Source organism: Varanus komodoensis, unplaced genomic scaffold, assembly GCF_004798865.1.
Source record: "Varanus komodoensis strain SLA01 unplaced genomic scaffold, ASM479886v1 scaffold43, whole genome shotgun sequence".
NCBI classification, from domain to species: Eukaryota; Metazoa; Chordata; class Lepidosauria; order Squamata; family Varanidae; genus Varanus; species Varanus komodoensis.
The window spans coordinates 8187525-8198142 of NW_025335985.1; the positions used below are offsets into that span (position 1 = coordinate 8187525).

A 10618-nucleotide genomic window follows, 5' to 3' on the forward strand; every position below is an offset into this window, starting at 1 on the left:
CCACGTGTCCTTGTCCGGATCTCTTTCAAAACAAACCGATGGGCTGCACGCTCAACCTCGGAAGGCCCCTCTGGGCGTGCGCTCGGGTGCTGCGCTTCCGGCTGAAGCGCCCTGCGCAGCTGCTCCTCTGGCAGGTGAGGAAGGTGCTGCAGGCTGCGCCCGGACGGCCTCTTCCCGAAGGTGCAGGACCCGCAGCGTATCTCCACCCCGGGCGGGACCAGGTGAGCATGCGCTGGGGCAGAGATTGATGGGAGGGTGGCGGCCCCGTCCCTCGGGGAGGCGGGGACCTTGGCCAGGGCCTCTCCTGGCACCCGGCACTGGCTGTGCCAATAAACACAGCCGCCGTTGCCATGGCAAGCCCCCCCCCCCCGCCAATGGGCTGCGGCTTCCGGCTGGCGCCGTTCTGCCTGGCAAGGAGCCCAGCAGAGGTAGGAGAACCGCAGAGAGGGGCCGGGGAGGCAGGGTCCCCGCTTCCCACCCGGCCAACCCCCTCCCGTCCCCCTGTCTTGCCCCCCTGCCCCGGCCCTTCTGGGTCTGCTCTCGCACAGCCGTGGTTTCCCTTGGACGTGGCTGCCGGGGCCCATGAACACACCTGGCAAAGGGGGCACGGCCGAAGGGCCTCTGGCACGTGGGGGAAGCACTTCTCCTCAGGGCTCCACATCCTTGCGGACTAGCCCGCGCCACGTGCCCCAGGTTCCAGGCCCCACCGTGACCTCACGCGCCCTGTCTGCGTTCCGGCAGAGCCAGCATGGAAGAGGAGCCCTCCGAGGAGCTGCCCGGTGGGGGCTCCTCCCCATCCTTGGAGCAGGAGGACCCGAGGACGTCTTCCACGGCCCTGGAGGTGGAGGAGGAGATCATCGTGCCCAGCTCCACAGTGGACGAGGAGGAGGAGACGGTCCTGCCAAGGTCCACGTCCCTGGACGCGGAAGAGGGCCTCAGGGACTCCTCGCTCCTGCCCTCCTCCGAGTGGGAGACCTCGGAGTCCGCAGGCACGCAGGAGCAGAGCCCAAGCGACGACGGCTCCTCCGCGCCCCTGGGGAGCTCCGAGGCCATCTCCTCGCCTTCGGCCTCCCCGCTCTCCTGGCAGAGGCAGCAGGACAGGCTGCAAGTCCTGGAGGAAGGAGAACCCGGCAGCACGGCCGTCGAGGGGGCCTGCACGGAGCAGAGCAGCACCCCTCCCCAGGGGATCCCGGTGGAGCAGAGGAAGGCGAAGAAGAAGACGGCCACCAGGAAGGGAGCCCTGAGTAGGTCCTGGGGCTGAGGCGGCAGCGAGAGCGCTTTTCCGAGCGGGGCGAGCAGGGGAGCTCGGTGGTGGGGGTCAGGCGCGGGATGGAGGGGGAGCAGCCCACAGCAGCGGGCTGGGCACTGCCCACGTGCCAGGGCTGCCACGAGGGAGCAGCGAGGCCTGTCGGGGCAGAGGAGGAGCAGGTGCCGGGGCGTGTGGGCAGGGGAGTGGGCTGGCCGCCCCAGCAACCGTGCCGCCTGCCCAGGCAAGGCGGATCTGGAGGGTGCTCTTACAGGGTGGCTGCAGGAGGGGGAGCGGGAGGGGTGCCAGGCCGACGGTAGGGATGCCCCGGAGCGGTGGAACCTCTTCCGTGGCACCTGCCGGAGTCTCTGAGACCGCCGGAGGACTCCTCCCGGGCCGGCCTCCGCCAGGGCCGGGCAACGGGATGGAGAGCAGGATCGCTTGGGGTGGGCCCAGGGCTCCTGGGATGCGTGGCTCCCCTGGGAAGAGGTCCAGAGACAAGAGGAGGTAACGTAGCACATTCCTCTGGAGGAAGGAGTGGCCATCCCGGCGGACCAGGGGTGGGGCACTGCGGGGGGCCGCTCCCCTGCTCGGGACACGCCCCTCAGTCTCTCCTCAAGGGCCGAAGGCCACCAAGGGCCATCCAAGCGGAGGCAGAGGCGGACTGGCTGCCATCTTGCCCAGGTTGTGTGTGGATGTATGGCCCATTTTAGGTGTGTGCATGTGTGACCCATGCATGTCTTGCCATATATTTTATTTTTTCTGCATCGCTTACCTGTCCATCACAGCGGCTTTATGACTTTCTCGACCACTTGTGTGGAGAAAGGCCATGGATCTGCACACACACCTGGATCCTGCGGTGACCTTTGACCTGTCAGCTGAAAGGCACAGCTGTGGATGCCAGATGGGGGCAGTCGCCGGGTCGGGGGGGGGGCATGTTTCCCAGAGGAGAAGCACAAAGGAGGACAGTCACCAAAGAGGACTTCCTGCTGAACTGTCAATATTTGCGAATTTCAGCCCTAGGTGCAGCCTGGGAGAATTGAGGTTTTATCTATTTATTTGTCAAGACTATGTAAGCCTTTTAGAAGCTGCCTTTATCTCGGAGGTCTACTGGGGCAGTCTGCAGGAAAGCAGCTCATGAAATGCCGCATCCCAGATCCAGACCGACAAGTAACTCTGCTTGCATCTGCCCGGCCGGGGTGGGAGCTCCGGCTGGGCAAAACAGGCGGGACTCCGCCAGGCCAGCCCTCCCGGCCGTGCAGAGCGGGGGCAGGAGAGGCCTCTCTCGCCTCCTGGCCCTGCGGGGCATCCGGGGTGGCTGCTGAGGGATGCCAGTTGGACAGCCGCTCGGCGCCCACTTGGCCTTTTGCGTTGCGTTGCTTCGCTGAGCCTTGCCTTGCTCGTTTCGTTATTGCTCCACCGTGTTACCGCAGGTTCATATAATCATAGAAGAGTAGAGTTTGAAGGGGCCAAGAAGACCCTCCGGTCCACCTCCCTGCTGTTGCAGGACACCAATCCACCCCACCCCACTCAGGTGGCTGCCCAATTCCGCCTTGAATGTCCCCAGTGTGGGAGAGCCCCCCACCTCTCCAGGCAGCTGGTCCCACTGCCATATTGCTCTGACAGTGAGTGGGGAAGCTTTTCCTGATGTCCAGCCTGAACCGGACTGGTCACAGCTTGATTCCACGTCCTGCTCTCTGGCATCAGCAGGAAGAGAGCTTGACCTCCCTCTCTGTGACAGCCTTTGAGGGACTTACAGGGGTCCCTGCTCTGTCTTCTCCTTGTGAGACTGAACATGCCCAGTTCTCTCCGCCTCTCCTCACAGGGCAGTGTTTCCAAGCCCTGGATCATTTTGGTTGCCTTCCCTGGACCCTTCCTCATTTTTCTGCATCTTTCTTAAATCTTGGTGCCCAGAACTGTTCACCATAATCAGGTGAGATAAAGAGGGCTTCTTTCAGCATGTAAATAGGAAGGGGAAGGGGAGACAAGTGGTGGGACCACTAAATAAGGAGGAAGGGGATCCAGTGACTGATACGAGGGAACAGGCACAGATGCTAAACGACTATTTTGCCTCTGTGTTCTCCCCAAAGCAGGATGGGGGAGATCCGCATAGGAGATTAGATGAGGCTGGGGACTTAGGGGCACAGATTAGAGTCACCCCCCCTTGAAGTTGAGGGGCTCCTCAGGGCATTGGACATTACAAAGGCGCCAGGCCCTGATGGCTTACACCCGAGAGTACTTAGAGAGTTGGCAGGGGTTCTCTCACGCCTACTGGCCTCCATTTTTGAGACCTCGTGGAGAACGGGTGAAGTTCCGGAGGACTGGACGGTGGTGTCAGTGGTCCCAATTTTCAAAATGCGTGGTAGAAGGGGCATGGGGAATTACAGACCTGTTAGCCTTACGTCCATTGTAGGAAAAACAATGGAAAGTCTCATAATAGAGAGAGATCTAGTGATGCTAGACAGGGAAGGGAGGCTGACAGCCACACAACACGGCTTCTGCAAAAACAGGTCCTGCCAGACAAACCTTGTGGATTTCTATGACAAGGTTTTGCGATGGCTAGACGGAGGGGATGCTGTGGATGTGGTTTACCTGGATTTCAGCAAGGCCTCTGACAAAGTGCCCCATGATATCCTGGTGGAGAAACTGAGGAGTTTTGGGATACACCAAAGCACTGTCTGGTGGATTAGGGCATGGTTGACTGACCGAAAGCAGAAGGTAACCATTAACGGAGAATCATCGGGATGGCGGTCAGTGACAAGTGAGGCCCTCCAGGGCTCTGTCCTGGGGCCGATCCTGTTTAATCTTTTCAGCAATGACATGGAAGAAGGGGTGAACAGTCTGCTGATCAAATTCGCAGACGACACTAAAACTGGAGCAGTGGCCACAACTGAGGAGCAGGTACTTCGGATCCAAAAAGATCTGGACAGACTATGGAAGTGGGCAGGAGACAACAGGATGGCGTTCAAGGTGGATAAGTGCAAGGTCTTGCACTTGGGGCATAGGAATGGGTGTCATAAGTACAGGTCAGGGGACAAGTGGCTGGAGAGCAGCACTTGTGAAAGGGACCTCGGGGTGCTGGTTGACTGCAGGCTGAACATGAGCCAGCCGTGTGATGCGGTGGTCAAGAGGGCAAATGCCACCCTTGGTTGCATAGCCAGAAGTGTGGCTTCTAGATTGAGAGGGGTATTACTACCACTCTATATTACTCTGGTGCGCCCGCAACTGGAGTATTGTGCTCAGTTTTGGGCCCCTTGTTACAGAAAGGATATAGCCAGGTTGGAGTCAGTGCAGCGAAGGGCCACAAGGTTGGTGGCCGGTTTGCAGGGGATGCCATATGAGGCGAGACTGAGGGAACTGGGTCTCTTCAGCCTGGAGGAGACGCAGAGGGGATCTCTTGGCAACATACAGGTATGGGAGCGGGTGTCACACGGAGGTGGGTAGAGACCTGTTCTCCCCTGCAGAAGAGGGCAGGACGTGCTCCAAAGGAGCAAAGCTCAGGGAACCCAGGTTCCATTTGGATGCCAGGAAGCACTTCCTGACAGTCAGGACCCCGAGGGTGTGGAATGGGCTTCCCCAGGAGGTGGTTGAGGCCCCATCGGTTGAGGGCCACTCTCGGGGTGGGCCAGAGGGCAGAGCAGCCCAGCCCAAGGCAAAGGGCTGTGCCAAAATGCCGGAAAGCACTGGTGGTTTGGTTGCCCATGACTGATCACAGGGCAGGCGACCTCCAAAGGAGGGGGGATCTGCACAGGAACCAGGAGACCACCCAGTCACCGGAGTTCGGGGAGATGGCGGCAGGAGGAGGGCGAGGGCCGCCTGCTTGGGGCACCTGGCGCCTCTGGGGCTGGAGGTGGCCCCAGGCCTGCGGTTCCACACCCGTCCAGGAAGCCAGAGCAGGGCCCGCCACGCGCCCAGCCCGGCTCCAGAGTGAGGGCTCCTTCGTTCCCAGACTACACAGTGAGGCCCGTCGTGCCGGCGGAGAAGGCAGAGCTCATGTCTGTGGCTAAAGCCATGCACCGGGAGAACTTTGGCAAGAACGTCAAGGACCTCTTCCACCTGGAGAAGGAGGCCGCCCTGCGCTCCATGGAGACAGGTGGGGGCCCGCCCTCGGGGGCCAGGGGGGCTTTGCCCGGCAGGCACCAACCTCTCTGCCCAGCCCAGGACTGAGGCTACCCCCTGTGCTGGCGGGCTGGGGGGGGGAGGCCAGGGGTGGGGGGGGGGCTGGGCCATGGCAGCTCTGGAGCAGGTGGCAGGCAGGGCGAGGTAGCAGGGGAGCCCCTCAGGTGCCGCCCTGGGCCAGGGAGGTCAGCTGGCCCGGCCCGAGCGCTCTGGGGCCTGGGGAGCAGCGAGGCGCTCCTGCCAAAGGGCTCCTCTCCCGCAGGCCTTTACATCGGCTGGCGCTGCCCCGAGTACCTGTGGGACTGCTTCCGAGTGGGCGACGAGTCCAAGTGCTTCTGTGGGCACCTGCTGAAGATGCATCAGGTCTATGTGGGTAAGTGGCAAAGGTGGGACAGAGGGAGAGTGTCCCCAGAGCTGGGGGGACGGGTGGGCAGACAGCCCAGCGGCTGCCGGATGCTCTGGCTGGTGACTGCCACAGTCCCCGCATTCTGGCCATGCTGGATCGGGCTGGGAGAGCTGCAGCCTGAAGCGTCTGCAGAGCGCCAGCTGGCCTGCCCCTCGCCAGAGCCTGTGAGAACCCCCAGGCTGGATCCGCCACTGCGAGGCCTTCCAGCCGCAGCAGTGCGGCCCACGACGCGAGGCCACTTGGGTCCGGAGCCCCTGCCCACGGTGGCCCCCACTGGCCCCTGTGGCTGTCACCCGTGTGGAAGCTGCGCCTCGCACAGGGCCGTGCGCAACCCCTTGGAACGCTACGGAGGAAGTGGGGCTCAGCAAGCCCCTTGCTTTCCGTTTCTGCCATGGGGCCGTCCTCTCATTCCCCACACAACCAGGGAACCGGCACACACCAGGCGCATTAAGGGCAGCCCAAGACGTGGCCGGCAATGACTGCCCGGGTGCAGTGCACGCCGGAGGTGCCCTTGGGGACTGGGCCCCTCGGGGGAGGTGCCTGCTCCGCTGAGTGGATGCGGGCGCCAGACATCGCGGGCCTGCGGTGGCTATGGGGCTCCCCGGCCGCGCACACACATGCCCTGCCGCTCCCGGCCCCATCCTGGCAGTGACCCGGCCTGTCCCGGGAGGGCTCGGCCCGCCGGCGCATAGGCGCATGCCCTGCTGCTTGCTGCACTTCTGGGGCTGAAGGAGGTAATTCAGACGGGTGTTGGTCAAGCACATTAAAGTTGGTTAATGCTGAGCAGGCGCGATGTGTGGCCCAAGCAAAGGGGCTGCTTTCAGCCCTGCATCCCAGTTTGACAAGCTGGCCCTGTGGGGGCCCCGGGAGGGCAGACGTGCGAGCCCCACTGACCCTGCGCTGGGTGGGGAACGTCCCGCTCTGGAGCCTGAGCAAGTGGGGGCTTTGGTTTCTCTTCAGTGCTCAGCACATTCAGCCCCGGGTTCCCCCCACCCCTGAACGCCCCTCAGAGGGGCCCGTGTGGAAAAGCGAAGCTGCTCGGCCCACACGAGCTGCCTGCTGGGAAGAGATGCGCTCTGCGTGCGGTGTGTGGGAAGAGGGTGCGCGTCCTTTCCATGTCCTCCACCTGCAGCACTGCCCCCCCCCATTTGATTGCCGGTGCTCATCGCAGGATCCAGGACAGAGGAAACTGCCACGTCGCGGGGCGGGCAGGGGGGTTCCTGCCGTTGCAGTTCCAAATCCGCAGGAAGAATGCGCAGGATGAGCCTCAGGATGGTGATGGGGGCTAGAGAGCCCCCCCCCCCACTCCCCGGTGGCTCTCAGGACCCATCTTGCCAGATGCTGAGGACGGGGAGGGCAGAGGATAGGCGACACCTTCCCCCAGCAACGCAGAAAGGCTCCCGGGGTGTTTCTTCAGGCGAGACAGGAAGGACCGGGGCACGGCGGGGCGCCCTCGCCCGCGGCAAGCGCCGGATGCCGCCTGCAAGAGCGAGGAAAGGTCCCGGCGCGGGAAGGGCGGGAAAGCGGCAGGCGAGCCCCGTGTCTGGCGCTGCGCAACTGTGGGGCACATGCCCAGCACAGCCCCGCTTTCCGAGTGCGCCAGCTGGCAGGAGCCCGTCCTCGCCAGAGGGAGAAGCACGCCCCTCCGCTCCCGGTTTTCCGGGAGGGGGCTGCCCCCGCACGGCCCCCCCGCACGCGCCCGCGCCCGCGCAGGCAGAAGGGCCGCCGCGGCTGCCCTCGAGGAGCGCGCGCCCCCGCCGCGCCGCTCCCCTGACCGGGCGCGCTCCGTTGCAGAGCGGCGGGCGACGGTGCCCTGCGCGACCCCCGAGTGCCGCTGCCAGGGCTTCACGTTCATCCCCTCGCGCCCGGAGGAGGTGGGCGAGTTCTGGCTGCGCAGGAGGACGGGCTTCGATCCGGCGGCCTGGCGGGCGAGGTGCCGCTGCAAGCACACGCACGAGGAGCACTCGCCGGCCGGTGCGCGGGCCTGCGGGGCCCGAGGTGAGCGGGCGGGGCGGCGGGAGGACCCCGGGGGCTCTCCCCATCGCTGCCCGCGATCGGCCCTGCCTTCCCAGCCCCAGGGGGCCCCTCGGCATGTCCGGAAGCAGCCCGAGCGCTCGCCTGCGCGCCACACCCCAGGCAGCACGCACGGAGGGTCCTTCTGCACCTGCCCCGCTGCGCAGAGACGCGTCTGGGCTCCGTCCCACCCCTGCCGGGGTGTCCCCGGGCCCATGGGGGGCCGCCCCCAGTACCGCCACGTACCCACGGGCGTTGCTGCCCAGCAATGCCAGGAGGGTCACGGGATCCCGAGTCCCGGGTCTCCTCCAGGGCCAGTGAAGCAGCACGGCTGGGGAGGGCGGGGGATCCGACCGGAGGTCCCCTCCTGCCCTCCAGCGCTGCCCCAGACACCCAGGGAGGCGAGGGGGCAGAGGGGGGCGCCCTTGGGACGGACGGGGCCAGCGAACACGGGTGTCTGCGGCCCGACTGCAACACCCACAAGCCCAGCTCGCTGGGCTGCCTCACTTCTCCTTCGGAGCCCCGGCAAGGGCGGCTGGCCAGAGGCTGCTGGCTGGGTGGCGGGGCAGCCGGGGGCCCTGCCCCACGGGTCACCGGTTGAGGCAGCCTCCGTGGGACCGATGTGCTCGCCTTCCAGGGTGCTCCTGTGCGGCGTTCACGTCCGGCTTCCTGTGCGCAGCTTGCGACCGGCGCTGGGAGGAGCACGAGACCTTCTTCGAGTCGGAGGAGACACGCCGCAAAGGCGGCCGGCCGTACGGTATGGGGCGGGGAGTCGGTGGGCCCCTGCAAGCCCCGGCTGAGGCAGGCGGTGCACTGGGGTCGCGCAGCGCTTCCACCCCACGCCAGGGCAGGACCGCCTGCCGGGACCCGGTGGAGAGCGCGGCCGCCCCGTGGCGAGCCAAAGCCCTCCCCGCACCCCCGGCCTCGCTGGCCGGAGCACTGCAGCCCCACCACTGCGCCCCCGGCCCCGCAACCGCGTCTCGGCAAGCCCCCGCTTCGCTCAAGGCAAGCATCCGGCCCGGCCCGGCCCACCACAATCTGTCCCAGATGGCACTTTCCAGGTGGGGGGGGGGTTCAGGCAGAGGGCCCTGCCCCCCTGTACCCCAAAGGAGGCCACCTTCTTAGGCACGTGCCACTGAGACAAGCTGCCACCCCACACTCCCAGCTGCTGGGCCTGCCGGGAAACAGGACACAGGTTTGCGGGGTGGGGGGGTGCCATCAAAGGAACATTTACAGTTTAGTCAGACATACAGGAAACACATGCGGCATGTGTCCCCCCCGCCCCCACCCACAAACACTGCAGAGATGTAACTGCTGTACAGACTAACAGTTCCAGAGAGTGGGGGGCGGGGGGACCGCGTAGGCAGCTTGCTGGTGGCGCATGGCAGCAAAGCCGAGGGCTGCATGGATGAAGCCAGAGGGTGCAAAAGCGAGAGCCAGGCAGGGCAGGCACAGCCCACCCCACCGTGCCCAGCGCGGGCCTGGGAGCAGGACGGGCCAGATCAGCAGCCCCCACGAGGCTGCAGCTGCTCTTGCAGGGACAGGCTCCTGGGCGGCCGAGGGGGAGTCCCGCAGCCCGGGCACAGGTGGGCGCGCTCTCCCAGCAGTGCGCTCGGGCCTGGCAGGCCGCCCGGCTTCTGCACCAACTTGCCCCACCACAACCATGCAGGACCCTCTGCCACCCTCCGGCTGAAGTGGTGCTGCAGGAGTGAAGAAACCTGGGGGCAGGGAGCTAGAAGCGACTCTTCAGCAAGCCCCATTCCGTCGCGGTGCGCAAAGCGCCCCTCCAGCCTCAGGATTCCTTCATCCAGAGGCGGAGGCTTTTGCACCGGATTCCAGCTGGTGGCCGATGAAAAACAAAGGACTCCACCAGGATTACATCACACGCACCCTCGAGCTGAGCCAGCTGTGCCGGTGCTCTTGGATGGAGGCCTCAGGGACTGCAGCACTTCTGGGCACACTGGCCACCGGTCCTGTTCCGGCCGTAGTCCGAGAAGCACACAAAAACGGGGACCCAGCTGCCCCCCCCCCCGGCCCCCCCAGTGTGCCTCTGCCCCATGGCCTCCTTTGGCCCAAGGCGTCCCACTCACGGCAGCCGAGATTCGATGAGTGCGCGGCAGAGTTGTGTGAAAGGCCCTCCCAAGAGCAGGGGGCGCTCGGGACAGCAGTGGCCAGCGCAAGGGCCGCGTCCCGTGCTCAGCGCCCCCGCCGCCAGCGTGAGCGGCTCGCTGGGCGGCCCTCGAACACACGCCTCCCCCCTCCGTGCCCGTGCCCAGCCGCCTCCCCACTGTGTCCCACACCGGCCTCTCTCCCCCCAGGAGCAGCTTATCTGCCCTTCGCCGAGATGCCGGGCCTGCGCAACGCCGTGCTCACGGGGCACGCCGAGGACGCCTCCGCCCACCAGGCCCTGCCTGCCGCCTCCGCCTCACGTGCTCTGCCTCTTCCCCCCTCAGGGCCGCGGAGGCCGGCGCAGAAGGACGACAAGAAGGCCTGAGCGCGTGCGCCGAGTCGGGAGTGGCCTGCGGTGCAGGCCGAAGGCAATAAAGGCCGGTGGCTGTGGGCACGCCTCGTGTGTGCGTGCGGGGCTGGGGGCGCCTCTGCAGCGAGCTGGGGAGGGACGGTTCGGTGGTGGGGGTTAGGACCCCCTCTGCAGAGAAGCCAGACTTACAACAGCGCTTCTGGGGAGAGGCCAGGCCGACTGCAAGCTTCCAGAACATGTACAGAGGGTCTTACAGGTTCTGAGTCACATGGGCTCAGCAGCTGGGCAGCTGATGGCGAAATAAGGGGAACGCAGGAAGGGGAGAGCTCTGCAGAGGGGGCTCGGTGCAATGCAG

General features: G+C 65.4%; 1 protein-coding gene across 1 annotated transcript; it reads left to right on the forward strand.

Moving 5' to 3' along the window:
• The first annotated feature begins 748 nt into the window (after positions 1-748).
• On the forward strand, positions 749-10278 carry FAM221B (family with sequence similarity 221 member B). Its single transcript, XM_044443877.1, has 6 exons — positions 749-1244; positions 5196-5339; positions 5628-5734; positions 7568-7769; positions 8422-8541; positions 10103-10278. The coding sequence occupies exons 1-6, from the start codon at positions 749-751 to the stop codon at positions 10276-10278; spliced, it is 1245 nt and encodes a 414-aa protein (XP_044299812.1).
• The last annotated feature ends 340 nt before the right edge of the window (positions 10279-10618 follow it).

Excerpts from the sequence above, each read along its gene's own strand:
- FAM221B (XM_044443877.1), top strand. The coding sequence starts at position 749 with ATGGAAGAGGAGCCCTCCGAGGAGCTGCCCGGTGGGGGCTCCTCCCCA. Across the intron at positions 1,245-5,195 it reads CACCAGGAAGGGAGCCCTGA|ACTACACAGTGAGGCCCGTC; the intron begins GTAGGTCCTGGG and ends CTTCGTTCCCAG. Across the intron at positions 8,542-10,102 it reads CAAAGGCGGCCGGCCGTACG|GAGCAGCTTATCTGCCCTTC; the intron begins GTATGGGGCGGG and ends CTCTCCCCCCAG.